This window comes from Danio aesculapii, chromosome 20, assembly GCF_903798145.1.
Source record: "Danio aesculapii chromosome 20, fDanAes4.1, whole genome shotgun sequence".
NCBI lineage: Eukaryota > Metazoa > Chordata > Actinopteri > Cypriniformes > Danionidae > Danio > Danio aesculapii.
The window spans coordinates 6,122,585-6,146,866 of NC_079454.1; the positions used below are offsets into that span (position 1 = coordinate 6,122,585).

At 37.4% G+C, this 24,282-nt stretch overlaps 2 protein-coding genes across 2 annotated transcripts; both read right to left on the reverse strand.

The window, feature by feature from the left end:
- Positions 1-288: 288 nt before the first annotated feature.
- On the reverse strand, positions 289-4,683 carry gjd2b (gap junction protein delta 2b). The gene is given in 5 exon segments (XM_056481644.1): positions 289-868; positions 871-952; positions 954-1,028; positions 1,030-1,645; positions 4,414-4,683. Coding segments are annotated over 5 exon segments (912 nt in total). The 5' UTR covers positions 4,485-4,683; the 3' UTR covers positions 289-800.
- Positions 4,684-13,625: 8,942 nt separating this feature from the next.
- On the reverse strand, positions 13,626-22,250 carry actc2 (actin, alpha, cardiac muscle 2). The gene is given in 11 exon segments (XM_056481531.1): positions 13,626-13,859; positions 13,862-13,868; positions 13,947-14,128; positions 15,526-15,717; positions 15,797-15,958; positions 18,157-18,241; positions 18,715-18,794; positions 18,797-18,820; positions 18,823-18,952; positions 21,505-21,649; positions 22,214-22,250. Coding segments are annotated over 10 exon segments (1,125 nt in total). The 5' UTR covers positions 21,634-21,649; positions 22,214-22,250; the 3' UTR covers positions 13,626-13,725.
- Between the last annotated feature and the right edge of the window lie 2,032 nt (positions 22,251-24,282).

Genomic DNA, 24,282 nt, shown 5'->3' on the forward strand with positions numbered 1-24,282 from the left:
TCCGACCTCTCGCCTGTAATAGTGACTACGATTCTAGATTTGCCTTTATTCATCTGTTTGCACCTGTGTTGACCCTTGATTGCCTGACTAACGAATAAACCTGCACTTGGATCCTAACGTTGTCTCTGTCATCCACGTGTTACAAAAAGTTAAGAGAAGCAAAAACATGTAAATTCTTTGTAGGTTGTATTTTATTTTTCCAATATTTTGGCTGGATTTAATTGTATTATAATTCAAATTCTAATATGTTTGGTGACTAAAATATTATTTTAATAAATATATCTGTTTAATAAATCTGTTTTGTTTACGCGCACCAAAATACATTGCCTATATTCACTGAGAAATGGATCAAAATATTCATTTTCAAAATGGGGTGTACTCAATTATGCTGACCACCGTACATGTGAGCACAGCCTTAAGAACCTTATTGGCACGAGACTTCCAGTCCCATTGACTTCCATTGTTTTTTAGCCATAAAAATGGCTCATTGTGCTACTTAATGTTGCAAACTTGATGTTTACAAACTATTTCTTGTTATATTATTTAAAATTTGTATGTATTGTCATAAACATTGCTTGTAGAGCAAGTACTGTGATTATTTACTCTTGTTTATTATGCCTAGTAATTTCCCCTTTAGCAAATGAATTGGAAGTTCTAAACACATCGCAAAAAAAGAGCTTACATCCGCATTGCAGAATAAGCTCAATAAGATGTGGTGAAAATATCCAAAATGTGCAACTGGGCTCTTTCTGAACCAGTTTTGAGGACCACCGCTCTAATAATCTACGCTAAGAATGCAATTAAACGTAGGCAGAGTCACTCGACTGGGTTCTTCCGAAATTCGGCATGCTCATCCGCGGTAAGTCCTGTTTCGGATCTCATAGATGGACTTCCTCCTGGCCTGAACCCCCCTCACCGCCGTTTTAATTTTCCTCCATCCCAGGTGATTGAGTTTCAGCCAGGTTGAGCACCACGCAAATCCCACTGACGGCAAACATGAAGACGAGGAACACGGTTTTCTCCGTAGGGTCTCGATACGTAGCATTCGACGTCTTTGATGCACGGATAGCGGTCGCACTCATACACGGCGGGCACGTTGAATCCATACAAGAAATACTGGCCCACCAGGAAGCCAATTTCCAGCGCGTTTCTGAACACCACCTGAATGATGTAAAACCTGGAGATGCCCTCTTGTCTTCTCATTTTAGATTTGGTAGTTCTCATGGCTGAATTGGGGATCTCTTTGACCTCCAGACAGTCAGGCTCGGACTCTTTGGTGGAGTTCTCCGTGTTTTGAAGTACTCCGTTCACAATGGTGTTTTTGATCTTTTTGCTGTCGTCTCGCTTCATCATATCGGGGTCTTTGTCAAGGGATAGGTAGACAGTGGAGTACCTCCGCTCCTTCTGTTTGGCCGACTGATGCACAGAGTATGTGATGAAGCAGAGACTGGGTGTGCAAACCATGATGATCTGGAAAACCCAGTATCTGATGTGGGATATAGGGAACGCTTTGTCATAGCAAGCTTGGTTACAGCCCGGCTGTAAAGTGTTACACACAAACATTGACTGCTCGTCGTCGTACACGGTCTCTCCAACGATCGCCACAATTAGAATCCGGAAGATCACCACCACAGTCAGCAGGATCCTACAGGAAAGGAAAGGAACATTTTAAGCTCAAAGCACATCTGCTCCAGTAAATCAAGACTATAAATGAGAGATTAAACACTTCACTCTTAATTATTAATATTATTTGGCATTAATAGTCCAAAAAGAACCTTTTTAATGGATTTAAGTTTTTTTTTTTTAACGTAGCAAAAGCATTCTTTAGACCAGGGGTGTCCAAACTCGGTCCTGGAGGGCCGGTGTCCTGCAGATTTTAGCTCCAACTTGCCTCAACACACCTGCACGGATGTTTCTAGAAAGCCTAGTAAGTGCTTGATTAGCTAGCCCAGGTGTGTCTGATTGAGGTTGGAACTAAACTTTGCAGGACACCGGCCCTCCAGGACCGAGCTTGGACATGCCTGCTTTAGACTATAAAATGTTCTGTACATTACAAATGGTTCTTTAGGAATACAAAATAGATCACCACTTAACCGTCTTGGAAAAATGATTTATAATAGTGTATTTATTAAAAATCCTGCTGAATTTACTGTTTAAACAGGTAACTGTGTTTGCTAGCAATTCATTATTAAAATATAGTGACATATACACTTGAAGTCAGAATTATTAGAATTATTAACCCCAATTTCTGTTTAACAGAGAGAAGTTTTTTCAACACACTGATTTATTTTATCTTTGCCATGATGACAGTACATAATATTTGACTAGATATTTTTCAAGCCACTTCTATACAGCTTAAAGTGACATTTAAAGGCTTAACTAGGTTAATTAGGTTAACTAGGGGGGTTAGGGTAATTAGGCAAGTTATTGTATAACGATGGTTTGTTCTGTAGACTATCGAAAAAAAATATATAGCTTAAAGGGGCTAATAATTTTGACCTTAAAATGGCTTTTAAAAAATTAAAAACTGCTTTTATTCTAGCCGAAATAAAACAAATAAGACTTTCTCCAGAAGAAAAAATATTATCAGACATACTGTGAAAATTTCCTTGCTCTGTTAAATCATTTGGGAAATATTTAAAAAATTTAATTAAATTCAAAGGGGGGCTAATAATTCTGACTCCAACTGTATATCAGGCTTCATGTGATTGCAAGTCATAACTATATCTATTTCGTGAACAGATATAATGTTAATGGTCCGTTCTACTGATACGCTGTTATCTGGGAACATTAATATTCCAGTGACTGCCATGCAGTGTGCTGACACATAATACACTTTTTGAAACAGGAGAGCTCATGATGAATTAACTTGCATTAAATCTGACACTCCTGAAATAATAAGCAATACGTGTATACATACTTTAAGCGTGCTAAGAGTATTATAGTGTCTGTTTACACGTTTAAAAAGACCATCAAAATACACATGGCGCTGAAAGGTGCTACGTGAAGTAGTTAATTTACCTCAAATGCAACATTAAACTTTAGTGAATGTACATGACGCATTGGGATAAAAATTAAGAAACGTTTGTACAGTGCTCAGCATATATGAGTACACCAATATTTTCTATAGGATGCTTTACAATATTATATTTGTGCATATAAATTAGTTTAGTCGGTACTGAAGCCAATCCTTGAGCTTATCTAACAAATGGTTCAAAAATTAGTACACCTAATCTTATTTGTCAAGGAAAAATATTAAATAAAATTTTCAAAAAATCAAGAGAAACATATATATATGCATATATATATATATATATATATATATATATATATATATATATATATATATATATATATATATATATATATATATACATGATTTTAAAAGTATTATCTTTTCATTTCTAAAGACGTTCTATGACTAAAATACTAGTTAATATATATATATATATATATATATATATATATATATATATATATATATATATATATATATATATATATATATGTTTAATAAATCTGTTCAAATGCACCAATATATATTACTCATATTCACTGAGAAATGTATGAAATATTCATTTTCAAAATAGGGTATACTCATTTCTACTGAGCACTGTATTTCAATGAATATAAGCAAATGAGATGTGTCATATCTGAGGACTTCTTGGAATATTTTCAACATAACGTATGAGGTTACTTAATATGAATAATCTATCAATATAACAGCAGGCAGCATTCATGCACCAATCAAAAACATGTAATATCCAACTTAAATTATTTTGATATATTGACGTTAGAATAACGAATTAATAAAAATAGTAATTAAATGCGATTTTTCAGTGTTTGATATCTATTTTGAAAGTGGATTATAAGGTGACTTTCGAGTTATTTGTTTACTTTAATAACTATCATCTTGTCTCATGATTAAATTACTGTTAATTTATACAAACTATAATTTAATCTGTATTCCACAGTAAAATCTAATATAGATAATAATATAAATCAATTGATAACTTACAGCTAATCGATACACGTTTTAACTCTTAAGAACGTTTTAGCGCGGGGAGCTGTCCAGTGCTGAAACTCTCTCCACAGGCAAACGTTCGCGCGCTTCCAGACAGAGCGCGCACGACATTTCTTTGAAAGCAAACCAGATCTGACACAAAACAGCGATCTTACCGATGGCACAAATCAAACCTTAACCCTTTTGTTTTGCAAAGAATGTTTAAAACAGCAACAACAAAAGCGTTAACTTAAACCCGCCGAACACTTTCCTCTCCTGTGCAAAGCGCACATTAGGCTCCAATGGCTAATCGCCCTTTGTCAGAATGGTCCAATGCGTAATGACCTCAGTGTTTTGTTTAATGTACTATCTAATCAATAAACATTTTCCACAACACTTTTTCCACTCACCTCCCAATCATAGTAGAGTGCTGTTGGACAGCCGCCTCCAGGAGACGCTCGAGAATTGTCCATTCTCCCATGGCTGTTCATTCGGAGGCGAATATAACACAGAGGACCGTGCAAAATCAAATGCGAGCAACTGTTCCGCTTCTGAAGGCGAGTGTAGTGTCGGGCGAATGCATTGATTTAGAGCTGCTGTCCACCTTGTCGTCCACGCGTCGCTCCGGAGCGCGCGTTCGTCTGAAGTGCTGATTAAGTCTAAAGCCCTCCTATTTTCTGTCTCGCGCGCAGGACGACAGGTCGCTCTGAGTATAAACGGAGGGGAGTGTAATGTTTGGCTCGTGCTAATCCCGCTTTAAGTAGACTCTGCCTCCCTCCTCCCCCTGCGTCACGCGCGCACAGGTTGTTGGAGAGAAATCAGAACAGCAGGATTTCTCCGTTTCATTATTCCCCGAATATGCCAGAGATGCGCTGATTAATCCGTAATAAAATCATTGGCGATCAAGTCAAATCGCCGCGGATGTTTTTCCGTGGCCACGCACACACACTCATAAGCGTGACAGGAAGCAGATTAGAGTTTGGGTGCGCGCGCGATAGCAAACAAGGCGCAATTCATGGGGGGTAATTAAGGCTTAAACCCCCCTGCAATGAAAGAAAGGAGTCAAACGGTAAGTACAGGTTTTAGCTGGGCTTTCCAGCTTTGATGATACAAATTAGATTAAAGGCTAGTCGGTGGGCTGTCGCCAAAAAACGCCAACCAAGTAGTTTGCCAAAGGAGGTCATAGTAACACGCGCTTTTACTAATATTCGCGGCCTATTCAGGCGAAAAAGCTCACATTAATATACTTGTTTTATCAAATATTATAGTTGGATTTCAAGCTAGACAGAGGATGGACACGAAAAATACTGACTAAGGGAAAAGTGTTCAAGAGAGGAGGCCACTTATTTCTTTTTTTATGGCAGTACGTACTATGAGCGTTATGCTACACTTTGTTTTGGATCTGAAAGATTAATAATTAAACCAATAAGTACATTCAAATAGAAACAAATGTTTTTTTTGCAAGATGAACCAAATATTTTGTTATATTAGCATTAGCACATATTAGCTTTAGAATTCTAGAAAGAAAACTTGCATTTTCCCCTACAAAAAATGTATAAAGACGTTAGCTAGCCAGCTAATTAGATAATCAGAGCAGAGTTGAATGTTTTCCTGAGGAGGTCACAGTAGCAACTGTGTTCTGCACACTGATTACTGGCAGTTTGTTGACGCACATATTGGGTATTGTAGTTTTACTTGTAAAAAAAAAATAAGGTAACACTTTATATTGATGGTTCATTTGAGTATTAGTAGACTGTCTGCTTAATATCTGTTGATATTGCTCCTTCAACAGACATTTAACTGACTATTAAAAACTTTGCAAGTACATGTCAACTTACATTAACCCCAACATACTTGTAATCTAATGAGAATTAGTTGGCATGTAGATGCAACGTATCTTCAACTTTTCGGTTCCTGCATGCATCATAATGGGCGTGGAGCTCTGCCGGCAGAGGCAGGAGTGGGCGTGGCCAGCAGAGCAGGGGAGAGGGGGGGGGGGGGCGATCAACTGTTGTCAGCTGTCTCACAAAATGAGACACAAACTGTGAGGAGACCCACGATTTTATAGTTTACAAATTTAAAATGCAAAGAAATAAACAGTAATTTAATCTCCTGCTACATTTGTCATTCATAATTTCATATACACACAACCACAATTTATATCATTATAAAGATAATCGTGTTTAAATAAACACTATAAATGAGGACTTCTGCCTCAATCCCCGGGTCTGAATGCAGACTCAGTGCCTCTTTTGCCCTGCCTATTTCAACCATTAGCCCTGCTGTTAATCTGGAGGATTTAGGCAAACACAGCAGCACGCCGAAGTCTCTAAATGACAACAAACTCAACTGATAAAAGACAAAGTCCACCATTCTCCAATTCTCGTACTGCTCTGCCAACAGAAAATGCTTGCTGCACATACAGCTTTGCTGTATTGGCCCTGACAGGATCGCGGGGAAAAACAAGCAACAAACCAAATGGATCATGGAAACAAACACATACGATCCTTCATGAATGGCTAAATACTGTGTGCCGTGGGTCCGTGGACGCGGTCTCACCCAATCATCAACATAGGGTCTCACAGCTTAGCACTGGCAGGTCTGTCTTGCTTTCAGAAAGCACACACAGTCATGAATAATTAAGAAGCAGGCTCTTCTCATAGGATAAGTAAACTCCGCTATGAATAATAATGAGAAACCGATGCGTCATCACTCCACTTGCAGATTTGCACTTGCTTTGATCCCGCCCCAAAAATCTTTTTAAACCCGGAAGATGAAATTAGCTGACAAAAGCTCAAAATTATCCAGTTTTCCCCCACAATTAAAGCTAGCAGATGCCAACATTGTGTTAAGTGATGCTTAACACAAAAATCTGTTAAAATCTCAAAAAAAGTACCCGGGGGTTACTTGAACTTTTAAATTCAACAATCGGGCCATCAAAATAAAGTGTGACCAAAAAGGGATACAAAAAATAATAATTTGGGGTAATATTGAGCCAGATGTGGCAATTTGGTGTTGTATTAGACACATCCTAACAACTTAGGCACATAGTTTACCCATTTTTATTATTTAATAATAATATTATTGTTCTTCTAAGTGTGCCAGTTTAGGTTCAGTTCAAAACACAGTTCAGATTTATTTATTATAATGTGCTATAATGTGTCATTTTGGGGGCGTGTCCACAGCTCGCTGTTTTAGGGGTGTGTTGCTTCATATGAAAATTAGTTTCAAATTCCCGCCCAATGTAACAAGGGGGCGGAGCCAAGAGCTCACCCGCTCTGTGTTTGCAACAGACAGACAGGCAAACAGAGAGAAGCAAGCAGCATGAATGAGAGGAGCAGCATTCAGCCGTACATGTACAACTCGGACACAGACCAAGCAGAGAGTACACAATCATTTGTGTCTTTGTATAGTTTTACAGCCAACTGTGTGCTAGTTTAAAGTGCCGAGCATGTACACCGACACTAATAACCACGCACACTGAATTAACTTTGACTGAGACACCGGATTACCCGCTTAGAGCCGCGACACGGAACACCAGACACGGACATTCGCATGTTTTTTAAAATGAAACTATTCAGATGGCGCTCTGTGGCACGGCAGAAACATGAAGTGTCCCGTATCCTGGCTGGACGCCGAGGACAGCCGCCAACTTGAAGCCCCGTTGTGTGTACCCTGATAGAAACCTATGTTTAGATTTCTGAAATGCATGGCGCTGCGCGTCGCCGAGCGGCGCTTCTGGCAAGTTCATTATTTTATTTCAATAGAGCGACACTCACGTGAGGCAAAGGCGCTCGCACTTTCAGCTGCACCTAGTTAAGATTACACTCACAGGGAGCTTCTGTGACCTCGAGAAATGCAAACGGCTAAAGTTTAAGATAGACGCAATGAAAAGCACTAGTTTGCAAACCTACCTACAAACAAACTAAGTTACAAGAAATAATTCCGATTCAAGCGATCATATGATGAATGCTGATCTTGTGTTGAGCCCAATGAGCCTTGCATCTAAAAATAGAGCAAGGGTGTTCCTTTAGTAGTGACAATGCTTTGACTCACGCTAAAAATGGCGGATGTGAACCGACAAACTGAGACTTGGTGATGCGTGCCTGTCAATAAATATTGGTGGGCGGGGGGACCGCACTCCTACGTCAAATTGCGGTCAATCTAAAAACCGCTCCAATTGGTCCACCGTGTTATGTTGTTAAATTGAAAAAAAAGGACTGGTGTGTTTATATCACCCCAATATGACGCTCTATACACTATACTTACACACATCTGTCCAAACAGCTTGAAAAGTAGATTTTCACCATAGGTGCCCTTTAAGCGATGACACCCTTAAAAACTTAAATTAATAGTTTTAGCTGATATTTTAACATGTTTTTTTGAACGATCATGATAAATGCTAGATTACAAGCTGTAGTCATAGCATGGTCTGGCTGTGTCCGAAAGGTCAGGAAGCTGGCTTGTTGCCTCGCTGCACTATCAGGCAGTGACTCTGCAGGCAGAGATTGCGCACAAAGGCACCTCGAAAAATTGATTTCATAAAGACTTTTGAGACAGCTTAATGATTTAATCATCCACAACAAAATAGAGAGAGCTTTGGTGATAACTAAATAAAGTGTCATTTTATATATATATGGCATTATATTATATTATTCTTATATATATTAATGAGAAGTGATGAGAAAAAGGATAAATGTTGATCCATGCTGGGACAGATTAGAAGGCAGAAATCAGAATCCATCAAGCCTGTTTGATAGGGTTTGAACTGTATTCACTAGTTCAGACTTGATTGGGATCATTACGGGGCATCGGTAAGAATGCACATAATCCAGGAGTCCAGTCAGAGGTATTTAATGGGTTAATTTGAATATGCACATATGTGTGTGGTTTTTTAAAAGTTACACACACTTAGTCTGCGCCAATAGCCTAGTGGTATTGTGCGCTGACATGTACTGTAGCACTAACGTGCTCACGGCGACCCGAGTTCGATTCCCGGCTCGAGGTCCTTTGCCGATCCTTCCCCTCTCTCTGCTCCCAATGCTTTCCTGTCTAAAATCTCTACTTTCCTATCATAATAAAGGTGAAAAACCCCTAAAAAATAATAATACAAAAGTTATGCACACTAATAAGCTTGCCCGTGATACATCTAGCGACTCGAAAACCTCTCACGAGTCCTCCGTAGCACTAAAGCGAAACTGCAAGTTGCGTCAGTCTCTGGGGGCGGGACTAAGGTATAGCTGTCAATCAATCCTAAACTACTATTAATTCCCTAAACCTTTTCAACAAAGCCTTTGACAATTTTTGCTAAAAAAGTCATGTTTACATACAGTGTTGACATATTTTAATTCAATATTTCAATTTGTGCATATTGAAGGGAGATGCAAATGCATCTGTCGCCATCTGCATGAGAGGCTTTCTGTTTTTAGTACACTGTTGTTGTGTTGGATAATCTGAACTCTTCACTTCAAGCCTGGTTTCTTAACCCTCACTTGCACTTTCCTGAGGGTGATGAAGAGGTAGGCCTATTTATGGTAATGCCTGAGGTGAGTAATCGCTTTACAAGGATGGAGAGATAAAAACAATTAATGACAACATGGGATATCCCTCCTGCAATTCAACTAATAGCTGAAGCTGTACAACTTAGCACCGGCCAATCAATATGTGCATATATTTATAGTGTAGATAAGATAAAAATAAATCTTCTCATCAGCCTGAAGAGGGCATCTTGACAATGAGCCGCGTCTCTGATCTCACTTCGCCTCCTAGCGAGCGGCTGCTATTTTTAAACTGGGTGCTAATTGAAGTAGCAAATATGAAATCATCACAGAGAGCTTTTATGCTATACTGTATTTGGTGTAGCCTCTTTATGAGAAGAGTGTTCATGTTTTCTTGTAAATGATAAAGATTATTTGGCTCTCAGCATCATTCATTTAACATCTGTTTGGTTGGATCTGAGAATTTTTGTTTTATAAAAACAATTATTTTTTCCAAACATGTTTAGTTTAGAACCTTGCCTACTATGGGCCTTTGTAAATGAGTTGGTTGCTTTTGCACTCAAACCATCAATATAAATATTTTTAACAGTTTTAAAATGGGTTAATTAATCCCGGACGAGCCCCCATAAATGTTACAAACCCCTGTTAGTCCAGGGGATGGTGGGGTTTGACATTTATTTGTGATTAAAATATATTTATACAAACAGTAAATAAGTGCTAAAGACAACCAAAATAATACCAAAATTGTGATTTTATTTATATTTCCCAAAGTGAACAAAAACAACGAATAAATCCAAAATAAAGTAAGGCAAAATATACTATTTACAATATTTACAACACTGAAACCAATACAAAGACAGGAGAGCTGGCAGAAGGACGTGGGCGGCGCTAAAGGAACGAAAAGAACAAAACCCAAACTAAATCTAACTTCCCAGAAGCATCTAGCTAACTAACTATGTGAAAACAAAATAATTAGCACGCGAAGAGTCTTCCGAGTTCTGACTGTCTACTATCTATCTATCCAAAAAGTTCAAGGGGTGGTGCTCGTCCCTAACCTAATGTACTATACAGAAGAGTAGTCCTAAGTGTTGCAAAATGTATGTCACGTGACCTTCTTACCTGTCCGCTTCGTCCAAGCCTCGTAAACAACGTTAAACAGAGAAATGGAGTGATATACGAATAGCGGATGGATAACGTGTACACAGAAACGGGCAACAACAAAATACACAGTTAGACGGGTTTTTTCGTGATGCAACGCAACAAGAAAACAAGACAAGAAAGAGAAAAGAGAGAGGCTGGTGAGTGGTCTGGCGCGCGCTTTTATGGAGGGTGGTCTTTGCTTATTGGATGTGACGTAAGAATTACGTAACCGGGGGAGAAATGACAGACAGCTGAATAGACCAATGAACGGAACCTGTGAATAATGAAAGCAGATATGGGAGAGCAGAGAGAGAGAGAAAACACAAACAGAGCACAAATAACACAAATATGTAACAACATGACTGCACGGTATGGACTGTTGTGTCGAGTAGATGAAATTGCCAGTGCAACTGTAGATAAAGCACAAAGAAAACCAAATGAAATTCAATGAGAATTAAACCGAAAGCACATGTCATTATTGAAGATTGTTCCCAGCCCTTAAATATAAAATTGCCATCAAAAAGACGTTTTAGGCAACCTCAAGTAAAGAAAAATGTGTATCAAATGTCCTTTGTGCTGACACATTCAAATTTTAAATACTGGGTTCTAAGTATGAATAGGGTTTTAAATTGAGTTTTTAACGTGATTGAATGTATTTTTTGGATTTGCCTGTTTTTTAGTGTAGTTTCCTCACCCTTCTGTATTACTCCTCCCTCATAGAGTGACACCAGATCAATTAACTCACTACAGTTTGACAATTATTGCAGCTGTTGGACAACACAGGGTTCTTATACCTTTTCAACTTCAAATTACAGCCCTTTTCAAGCACTTTGAAGTACTGAAAATGTATACCATAGTAATCTGGTAGTGTTTGCTTTGGGTTATTATTGTGATATCCCGATTGCAACAGAGAAATACTGGGAAATGTCTTAAGACTGATGGCATTTCATGCTGTTCAGCCTTATAATCTTAAAATCACTTTAGACTAGAGATGCCCGAACTAGGGCCTGCGGGCCAAAGTTGGCTCATGGTACCTTTGATTTGGCCCGCCATCCCATCTGAAAAGAGAGGGGGAATTATGGGGATGGTTTAGAGCAGGCATGGGCAAACTCGATCCTCGAGGGCCGGTGTTTCTGCAGAGTTTTGCTCCAACACTAATCAAACACACCTGAACACCCTAATTAGTGTCTTCAAGATCACTAGAAAGCTACAAGCAGGTGTGTTTGATTAGGGTTGGTGCAAAACTATGCAGGGACACCGGCCCTCCAGGATCGAGTTTGCCCATCCCTGGTTTAGAGACTGTCATTTCAGCCTGATCTCACGAGAAAATGTAAGTATTTTATGTTTTGACAGTTTAGTGGCTACGAGTATTCGTACGAGTTCAGTCGTACGAAAATGTACGATTTTAAAAAGGAGGCGTGGCACCTAACCCCACCCCTAAAACCAACCGTCATTGGCGGATGAGCAAATCGTACTAAATTGTACGAATTAGATCGTATGAATTTCTACGAATTAGCCACTAAATCAAAAGTTACGAATTGCCGTGAGATTGTGTTGGTCATTTCTAATTTAATGTGACCTTTTATTTGTTTGTTTTATTAGTTTGTTTTATTATTTATAGCTATAAAAAAGGCTAACTGAAATGAAATGTTTCAATATAAATAATGTCAATTAATCAGATGTAGTTTAAAATGTACGTAATGTCACCCACCGGATGAAGGACTTTGGTTAGCAAATCAAGGCAAAGCAGGTTCTGCTTGATTAGTGTATTCAGCACTGAACTCCCATGTGTTATAAATAGGATTGTTTATGTTTTCTTGCAATTATAATTTCAAAAAAAGTTATACTGTATTAGATAATACGATTCAAAGTAATGTTTTCTATTTATTTTGAAACATTATGAAATAAACTACAAATTACCCATGGTGACTTTGATGTAAAATAATTTATTTATATAATAGGTATATTTATTCGGCCCACGGCTATCAATGATAGTTGGTTTCTGGCCTTTCATATGAAAAGCTCCTGCTTTAAACATTACGCTAGAATCATTCCAATACTAGCTCTAAAGTGACGTTTGTAAAGTAGCAACAGTTTCTGCTGTTTTGACTTCTGCAGATATAAATGAATTGGGAAGAAAGTAGTTCCTCATACAAAAGGATTTTTAGACTCTCTGTGTTTGATTTTCTTTTTATATACACGATTATGCCATCAAACTGTTGTATAAATGCAATATTACACTCGTAGCTGTGTGATATGGCTGTATTCGTCACTGTTGGGACACTAAGGCCACATTAGTGCCAATATAGAGCCATATAGAGTCAATATAGAGCCTGCCTGAATTATTAGACCCCCCCCTGTTTATTTTTTCCCCAATTTTAATAACATTTCTAATAACTGATTTATTTTATCTTTGCCATGATGACAGTAAATAATATTTGACTAGATATTTTTCAAGACACTTCTATACAGCTTAAAGTGACATTTAAAGGCTTAACTAGGTTAATTAGGTTAACTAGGCAGGTTAGGGTAATTAGGCAAGTTTTGTATAATGATGTTTGTTCTGTATTTTTTGTACTATCGAAAAAATTATAGCTTAAAGGGGCTAATAATTTTGACCTTAAATGGGTTTAAAAAAATTCAAAACTGCTTTTATTCAAGCCAAAATTAAAAAATAAGACTTTCTACAGAAGAAAAAATATTATCAGACATACTGTGAAAATTTCCTCGCTCTGTTAACATAATTGGGAAATATTTAAAAAAGAAAAAATTCAAAGGGGGCTAATAATTCTGACTTCAACTGTAATGCATTAATAGAGCATAAAACAATTTGGATATAAAAAAAACAATTTCCTCACATTGTTTTTTTTTTTTCGTGTTTATTTAAAAAACCAATAAATATCCACATACAAATTTATTCAGGAACCAGTAAATAACTACAAAAATGTGCACTTTGGTGTAAACATACTGTACAAGGAAAAATAGAGGCAAAATCTGCCCGCATGCATAGCCGGCGAAGGTAATGTTGAGAATTTCAGCAGGGTGTCGGTCAAAATCAGCAGCGTATCCTGGGAATCATTGCATTTAGAAGCACTTCCTATGGACGATGGATGGACCGGCCTCATCATATTCCTGTTTGCTGATCCACATCTGCTGGAAGGTGGACAGGGAAGCCAGGATGGAGCCACCAATCCAGACTGAGTATTTGCGCTCAGGGGAGCGATGATCTGTGAGATGGAAGACGGTTGTTATCGTACATCTGCATGCTTAAGTCAATAAGACAGGAAAGCTGAATGATACTGTACCTTGATCTTCATCGTACTGGGAGCCAGAGCTGTGATCTCCTTCTGCATACGGTCAGCAATACCTGGGTACATGGTGGTGCCGCCAGATAGGACGTTGTTGGCGTATAAGTCCTTACGGATGTCAATGTCGCACTTCATGATGCTGTTGTAGGTGGTCTCATGGATGCCAGCAGACTCCATACCTTAGGTAGACAAAAGAAGCAGTTGTTAACTAACTATAAAATACATTTAAAAAAATGTTTTATTTAAATGAAGCTGATATAAAATAAGGTATAAACGTCAGATAAAATCTTCCAAAACTTGGGAAATTTCTGGAAAAGGATTACAATTATTTTGCCTTCAACCATAGTATATATAATCATAAAGACATTAAAATTGCTTAAATAACTAAATATAACTAATATTAAACCAAACATAAATTATAACTGAAAGGCAATGATCTGAAATCGATAATTTTAGATAAAACTTGTCAAAGGCCGCATTTACACTGCACTCTTCAAGTGACTCAATTCTGATTTCTTTTTCCCATGTGGCACAGATTGGATATGGCCCATGAACGTGTAAGCAGGAACAAATCACATGGATTTCGATTTACTCAAATCAGATTCAGGCCTTGTTCATATGTGGAAATTTATCCGATATGAATCGGATCTGCGCCCTCGTGTCTGCCGTGAAAGCAGGTAGATCGGATTTTCCAGCCTGATCTCACGAGAAAACGTAAGTATTTTACGTTTTGTCAGTTTAGTGGCTAATTCGTTTGAATTCGTACGAGTTAACTCGTACGAAATTGTACGATTTTAAAAAGGAGGCGTGGCACCTAACCCCGCCCCTAAACCCAACCATTATTGGGGGATGAGCAAATCGTACTAAATTGTACGAATTAGATCGTACGAATTAGCGACTAAATCAAAAAGTTACGAATTGCCGTGAGATTGTGTTGGATTTTCACATGTCAATGCGAGTCGCGCATCATTAAAAACCATAGCGAATGACGTAAAGTCTGACACTTTCTTTTTAGAACAGACTTCAAGAGAGTCCCAAACCTTAAATCTCATAGACGAGGGCTTAAAAAGCTTTTATATTGTCGTAAAGCACAGGTGTTTAATAAATCACGTGCATAAATCACGCCATGGACACATGACATTAAGATGCCTTCTGGTTTAAAAAAGCCTATATATCAAAATAAGAAGGACAAATGGGAACCTTTCTGTCATAAACTATAGTGAAACAGCTTGTCAAAAGCTGCGAACAGATTACATACAGGAATAGAGAAAAGAGCGCTCTTTAATTATCAGCTGTTAGTCAGCGCCCGCTCTTTTTTTTCCTGGTCATTTCGCCTTTGCCGTTTGCTGTGTAAATGCAGACGATCGGATACGAGTCACTTTTAAAAGATGATGTAAGCAGGTCATCAAAAAAATCGGATACAGTCACGAAATCGGAATTGACCATCAAGATCTGCAGTGTAAATGCAGCCAAAAAGCATTAATAATACAGAGTAGTCTCTATTAATATTAAAAACAACCAGTTTAGAGCAATACACACTATATTATAGATGGACAAAATAAATAATAACACAAACCAATGAAGGAAGGCTGGAAGAGGGTCTCGGGGCAACGGAAACGTTCATTTCCAATAGTGATGACCTGGCCATCAGGCAACTCGTAGGACTTCTCCAGAGAAGAAGAGGAAGCAGCAGTGGCCATTTCATTCTCAAAGTCCAAAGCGACGTAGCACAGCTTCTCCTTGATGTCGCGCACAATCTCACGCTCAGCTGTGGGAAGACAATTCCACCGAATATTAGTGTAATATATAGTACAATAAATGGTTTATTAATGATAGCTTATTCATACCAGTGGTCACAAAAGAGTAGCCACGTTCAGTCAGGATCTTCATCAGGTAGTCAGTCAGGTCACGACCGGCCAAATCCAGACGCATGATGGCATGGGGCAGGGCATAACCCTCGTAGATGGGAACGTTGTGGGTCACTCCATCTCCAGAGTCCAGCACAATACCTACAAACAACAAAAAAATCTTTAACGAGTTCACCTGCTCTTTCAGTCTTGATCAGTGTTTTCTAAACCCGTTCCTGATGGAGGACTACAGACTTTAGCTTTAACTCTAATTAAATACATCCCAATCTGCTAATCAAGGTCTTCAGACTCTGGTTTGGTGGTAACCAGATGCAGAGAAGCCACTCTCCTTTAGAAGTTAGCTCCATTTTAATCACAACTGCCTGAATTTTCACGCAATCCTGAAGACATTGGTTATATCTTTCAGGTTTGCTCGATTAAGGATGGAACATTGGCCTACTAGGTGCAGGATTGGACATCCAGCTCTTTTGTTGTAAACCAGGGTGGGAAATACTGGGGGTTTGGGTGGGTTTGATTGCCCTAAATAATACTTGAACCCCACTTGAAAGATGTCAAAATATGTGTGTCGGGGGATTTGGAAAATAGTTTGCACTGATCTGTTTCTAAAATTATGTCAGTGGTCTGAAACAAAAAGATCAAGCCCACAAAAGACACTTTTTTCTTGTCAGTTAGGTGTTTGTACCCAAAGTAAACTATAGTGTTTATTTTAGTAGACCCCCTGTGCCCAGCACATGGAACTTATTCAGTAAACAATCTTTTACAATGTCCATTTATAGGTGCAGAGATACAAACTTATGCCCATTTTGCTAAATCCACAGTTTTATATCAAAATAAGTTTGTCTTTCTTTGATAATCTTTTTTTTTTAAACCCATTACAACTTACTGCATCTCAGAATCCACCCATCATTCATTAAGAACACTGAAAATAAGATTGATTAATTAACGAGATGTAATAGGAATTGACACCCTTATCCAAACTAAAGCAACTAATTTATTGTACTATATATACTAAAGAATGAGGGTTTGAGAAGTAGAGGGATGCTGGAGAACTTGTCCCTGGGATGGTGCAATGTCTGCTGCATATGCTCATAATGATAATGTACAAGTTCAAGATTAAAGCTCATCAAAATGGAAGGCTCCAAGCTCACAATTTTGCCTTGAACCCAGAGTTTATCGAGTGCTGCTTGAAAACTGTTTTGGGACAGAAGTGAATTCTGCTATGCTTAACTATATATTGCAGTTGAAGTCAAAACTATTAGCCCCCCCTGTTTATTTTTTCCCCAATTTCTGCTTAACAGAGAGATTTTTTCAACACATTTCTAAACATAATAGTTTTAATAACTCATTTCTAATAACTGATTTGTTTTATCTTTGACATGATGACAGTAAATAATATTTTACAGAGACATGTTAAAAGACATTTGTGTGACATTTAAAGGCTTAACTGGGTCAATTAGGTTAACTAGACAGGTTAGGGTAATTAGACAAGTTTTGTGTATCGATGGTTTGTTCTGTAGACTATAGAAAAATATATAGCATAAAGGGGCTAATAATTTTGACCTTAAATGGTTTTTTTTTTAATTAAAAACTGCTTTTATTCTTGCCAAAATAAAACAAATAAGACTTTCTCCAGAAGAAAACAATATTATCAGACATACTGTGAAAATTTCCTTGATCTGTTATACAAAATTTTATACTGTTATACAAAGGAAATATTAAAAAAAGAAAACATTCAAGGGGGGCTAATAATTCTGACTTCATTAGTGTATATATATATATATATATATATATATATCTATATTATATATATATATATATATATATATATTATATATATAATATATATTTATATATATATTATACATATATATGTATACATATACATATATATATACCTACATACACACACACACACACATATATTTATATACACACACACACACATATATAAATACATACATATATATATATATATATATATTATATATATATATATATATATAGATATATATATATATATATATATATATATGTATATCTTCCTCTATATCCCATGTTATAACATAAAATGGTATTAAAGTTAGCATTAGGTAAAATTTGGATTTTTTAAATGGTTCAGTTTGTAGGTTCAAGATGATTTGTAAGATTTTGCATGAATGCCCACCTCTAAACCTGTCACTGAGACATAAGACAGTCAAATGAAAAGGTACTATTTAGATTAGATCATTTGAATCACTATTAGCCACCAAAGTAACAAAAAGTTACTTTCTATGAGATGGAAACCTATGGAAATCTACAAGGAATGTGGTATATCAATGGATGTATACACAAACGCTCACCAGTGGTACGACCAGAAGCATACAGTGAAAGCACAGCCTGGATGGCCACATACATGGCGGGAACGTTAAAGGTCTCAAACATGATCTGCAAACAAAAAGAAGCAAACAACAGGTTATTGATTGATTGATTCATTTATTTTCCTTCAGCTTAGTCCATTATTTATCAGGGGTAACCACAGCGGAATGAACGCCAACTATATCAGTATATGCTTTATGCAGCGGATGCCCCTCCTGCAACAACTCAGTACTGGGAAACACCCATACACTCTCCGTTTACCCAATTCATTTTACCGCATGTCTTTGGACTGTGGGACAAACCGGAGCACCCAGAAGAAAACCCACGCCAACACGGGGAGAACATGCAAACTCAAACACACAGAAATGCCAATAGGCCCAGCTAGGATTCGAGCCAGCAACCTTCTTGCTGTGAGGGGAGAGTGCTAACCACCGAGCCACCACGCAACCACAACAGGTTGAGTAATGTAACTATATTTGTGTGTCATTTTAAGTCTGTACAGTTGTTGCATGCACATTTTGAAGATTTTCAAGCAAGTTTACCTGCGTCATCTTCTCTCTGTTGGCTTTGGGGTTAAGAGGAGCCTCTGTGAGTAGGGTGGGGTGTTCCTCAGGGGCCACACCAGCTCATTGTAGAAGGTATGGTGCCGATCTTCTCCATATCGTCCCAGTTGGTGATAATACCGTGCTCGATCGGGTACTTTAAGGTAAGGATACCTCTCTTGCTCTGGGCCTCATCACCCACGTAGGAGTCTTTCTGTCCCATACCGACCATGACACCCTGTTGGGGACGAGATGATGTCAAAAGTTCAGTACATACAGTATTTGCATTATGCATTTGGCAGCAACATTTATCCAATACAACTAATGGTATACAGAAGGGAATCAATCGCTTGACCTTGGCGTCATGTTCTACTGTTAAACTAAATTCATTGTAGTCTCAGCATTAGCTGAAACCCTCCAACTGGCATGATGGCAAACCCCCTCATATGGAAGAAATCCATACAACTGAAAAAATGAATTAACATGTACTATGATCAACCTCCTGCAGTGTTTTCATTCTTTTTCAAATATTTTCCAAGTGTTGTTTAAAGAAGCAAGGACATTTTCACAGGATTTGCTTTTAAATACAGTTGAAGTCAGAATTATTAGCCCCCCTGTTTATTTTTTCCCCCAAATTTCTGTTTAACGGAGAGAAGCTTTTTTTCAACACTTTTCTAAACATAATAGTTTTAATAACCGATTTCTAATAATAGATTTTTTTATTATTTAGGTAACTAGGCAGGTTAGGGTAATCAGGCAAGTTATTGTGTAACGATTGTTTGTTCTGTAGGCTATTGAAAAAATAGCTTAAAGGGCTAATAATATTGAAATTATTCAAAATACTAAATATAAAATGTATCGAAATACAACAAATAAAACTAAATACTGTGAAAATGTTCTTGCTTTATTAAACATCATTTGGGAAATATTAAAAAATAAATAAAAATTAAAGGGGGCTAATATTTCTTCAACTGTACATATTTTCTATTGGAGAAAGTTTTGTTTCTTTTAGTTTTGCTGAAATAAATATTTTTTTTAAATAAAAGTCAACAGTATGTTTAAATTTAAGGTCAATATTATGAGACCCCTCAAAAAAATATTTTTTTTTGGATATATATACTTTTGGAAGCTGAACATACCATGTTTAATCTGCCTAATTAACATGACTTGCCTATATTACCTAATTAACCTAGTAGGTTATAACCTAGTTAAGGGCAGCACAATGCTTGGCGCATGTGGAAAAAAAAGGAAATTAAACTGCCTAAAAAGATCAAATAATAAATATAACTTTCAAATCAACTACTCAAATGCTCAAACGATCAAATAATACATAAAAATGCATTCTCGAATGAGAAATAAAATGTATTTGGTATTTAATTTCATGAACACTCAGTAAAATCCTATGATAATTAAATGACAAATCAAATGTTCAAACTAAAATTCAAATAGAGGAACCACTTTACTCCTTATTAAACACACACACACACACACTGCTGGAAGCTCATGATGGACTGATTACTAGGACTGAAATGACACCTCATCCACACAGACTCTTTGCTGAGTCTTGTTTTTCCCAGTTTGTCCTGCCATGTTTTGATCCTTGTCTTGTTTACCATTATTGCTATTTTGCCACTGTCCTGTTTCTAATTCTGTCTCTAATAAATGTTTTGTAAACATTTGTCTCTGTTTTAGTTTTTTTTTTTCAATTGAACTATGTTTTTTTTTGTTCTTAATGTATTATTACATTTGATTACCAAATTTCAAACGATTTTTTCGTTTACTCAACTTCAGCCATTTTAGGTCGTGTGATGTTTTAAAAAATTAAGTAACAAGAAAAGTGAAGGAAATAAGGATTGTGAGTTTTTTCTGTTCACTCAACTTCAGGCATTACAGTTCTGCAGATAAAAAATGTTCAATTGGCATAACTTAAAATGTTTTATTACAGAGTAGTTGACCTCTCCAGAAAACAAACAATCTTATGTTAACCCATTTGTTCATTTTCTTTTCGGCTTAGTCTCTTTATTAATCTGGGGTCACCACAGCGGAATGAACCACCAACAGCATTTGTTTTACGCAGCAGATGCCCTTCCAGCTGCAACCCATCTCTGGGACATCCACACACCTCAATCACACTTATACACTACGGACAATGTTAGCCTACCCAATTCACCTGTATTGCATGTCTTTGGACTGCGGGGGAAACAGAAGCACCCGGAGGAAACCCACGCGAATGCAGGGAGAACATGCAAACTCCACACAGAAACGCCAACTGACCCAGCCAAGGCTCGAAGCAGCGACGTTCTTGCTGTGAGGCGACAGCACTACCTACTGCGCCACTTATGTTAACCCAACTAAATTTTTTTTATTACTGACAAATAATTTTAGGTCGGTGCAGCTGATGTTTTCCAAAGTTGAGTGAACAAGAAAAGCGAAAGGAAATAAGGATTATGTTTTTTTGTTGTTTTTTTACAGTGTATAATGTTAAAAAATCTCCCTTTTAAACAGCATTTATGAAATATATGTATATAAAAAAAGAAAGTTTCACCGGAGGGCTGTGTTGCTAATGGTATACTCTCTGTAAATTACTTTCAAGTTTTCTACATAACAATTTGCTATATTAAAAGTCTCAATGGCATATGTTCATAAACACGATCCAGAACAAAACAAATTGTGATGTATTTCATTACATGGAGTGATCCATGGCCAGTCACATTGCAGGTGTGAAGCTCTGGCTAAGACTAAGTTCAATGAAATTATAATGTAGCTATCTTGCTTTAAAATAAATAGTACCTGGTGGCGAGGACGACCAACGATGGAGGGAAAGACAGCACGAGGAGCATCATCTCCAGCAAAGCCAGCCTTCACCAGGCCGGAGCCATTGTCACACACAAGCGCAGTGGTCTCATCGTCGTCACACATGGTGTCCGCTGCGGTTCTAAATTAGGATCAGACACACAAATGTTTGAACATTCTGTGAACACCCGTGTCAGTTTGTATTCCAGCCAGGGTTATGTTTTCACTTTATCACTTCAATATAAACCATATTGATCTAAAACAATTGCCATTAATGACTCTGTGATTTAATATCCATTTTTTTGTATTAATATACATTTTAATTGAATAATGGGTGCTCAAATGGTTCTTTTGCTGATATAAATCTTCACTGAAAGCTTCATTGAGTATAACAAATATTATCATTCTATAGTTTTGCATGAAAAATAACCTATAAAGTAATTCATGATGCTGACAAGCTTATCCTTGATTGACTTCTCCTCATAACACGGCTTTAAAAGTAAGAACATTAAAACTTCACTAAAACTCAAAGTCAGCAAAGTATTCTTAACTGGCGACTCTAAGCCTCTGAAATGTTTGTTTAGCTCAAGTCAATTATTTGCATTGTAATTCCAACCATAGAACTGACCTAGTTTAAATCCTAACATTCAGAAGATCATCCCAATAAATGAAGTCTGACATTTCTGAAAGCTTCAGCTGTGCTTACCAGATCAGCACCAGGAGCTGGTTCCCTTGGAAAGCGAATGGTTGAGAGCGCCTTGAGTCGCGGCCAATTTATAGCCGTCGAGTGGCCTTGGGTCGCTGGACTTCCCTCTCCATATTTGGTAGCCCGAGCGCCATTGAGAGCGGAGTGGCCATGAATGGAAGGGCGCGGAGAGGAGAGACTGAGACCCGCGCTAGGCTTTCGGTCCTGCGCCCATGTATGGAGAGAGACGCGGAAAGGCATCGCAGGGGGCGAGTGATGTCATTATTAATCAACGCGAGCTCACTGAAATACCATAGGAATGCCATCCCGTAAACACTGCTTGTCATAGCCTATATATACAGTTGAAGTCAGAATTATTAGCACCTTTTGATTTTTTTTTTCCCTTTAAAATATTTCCCAAATGATGTTTAACAGAGCAATGACATTTTCACAGTATGTCTGATAATATTTTTTCTTCTGGAGAAAGTCTTTTTTGTTTTATTTAGGCTAGAATAAAAGCAGTTTTTTATTTTTTAAAACCCATTTTAAGGTTAAAATTATTAGCCTCTTTAAGCTATATATTTTTAACCTGCCTAATTACCCTAACCTGCCTATTTAACCTAATTAACCTAGTTACGCCTTAAAATGTCACTTTAAGCTGTATAGAAGTGTCTTGAAAATATCTAGTCAAATATTATTTACTGTCATCATAGCAAAGATAAAATAAACTATTATGTTTAGAAATGTGTTGAAAAAATCTTCTCTTCGGTGACACAGTGGCGCAGTAGGTACTACTGTCGCCTCACAGCAAGAAGGTCGCTGGTTCAAACCTTGGCTGGGTCAGTTGGTGTTTCTGTGTGGAGTTTGCATGTTCTCCCTGCGTTCGCGTGGGTTTCCTCCGGGTGCTCCGGTTTCCCTCACCGTCCAAAGACATGAGGTACATTGTGTGTGAGTGTGACTGAGTGTGTGTGGATGTTTCCCAGAGATGGGTTGCAGCTGGAAGGGCATCCGCTGCATAAAACATGTGCTGGATAAGTTGGCGGTTCATTCTGCTGAACTAAGCTGAAAAGAATATGAATGAATGAAATCTTCTCTCCGTTAAACAGAAATTGTTACTAAACACAAATAATGTTCCTTAAGGAACAGTTTTCTATACCTTTGTAAAAGTTGTACCTTGTACCTGAAATGAAGGTAGGTATCTACCTACATACCTACCTATCTTTCTATCTACATACCTATCTATCTACATGCCTACATATCCATCCATCCATCCATCCATCCACCCACCCACCCACCCACCACCCATCCATCCATCCATCCATCCATCCATCCATCCATCCATCCATCCATCCATCCATCCATCCATCCATCTCCATCCATCCATCCATCCATCCATCCCCATCCATCCATCTATCTATCTATCTATCTTATCTATCTATCTCTATCTATCTATCTATCTATCTATCTATCTATCTAGGCAAAAGTCCTGCATATGCAAAGTGTTCATGCAGACATTTTAGAATTGTAAAATGAATTAAACATTGTGCATATCTCGTTACAATACTTTTGCATAATTATATTTTGCATAACTGTGAAGTGATTGCAAAGGTATTGTGTAAAAAATGATTAAAATAAAATAAAAAATGTTTTATATTTTAGATGGGAGAATATGTTTCTGTAACCTTTTAGTGAAAAGTGTTGTGAAATGTTTAGCAAAAATTAGATCTTTTGACTTATGTTAAAGTATTTTTTATTCTTTATTGTAAATGGAAAAGTTGCATTTACACAAAAAGAACCTTTTTTTTTTAATATTTACTGACAATAAATTGACGCATTTTGGATATACATTAGCAAAACGCCTTTAAATACACTCAGAAATAAAGGTACGCGAGCTGTCACTGGAGTACAAATTTGCAACCTAAAAGGTACATATTAATACCTAATGGGTACATATTAGTACCAAAAAAGTACAAAAGTGTTAAAATTTTTAGATACTAATATATATTTTTGAGCTACCAATATAGACCCTTTAAGTTCAAACGTGTACCTTTTGAAAAGGTACCACCCCAGTGACAGCATGCATACCTTTA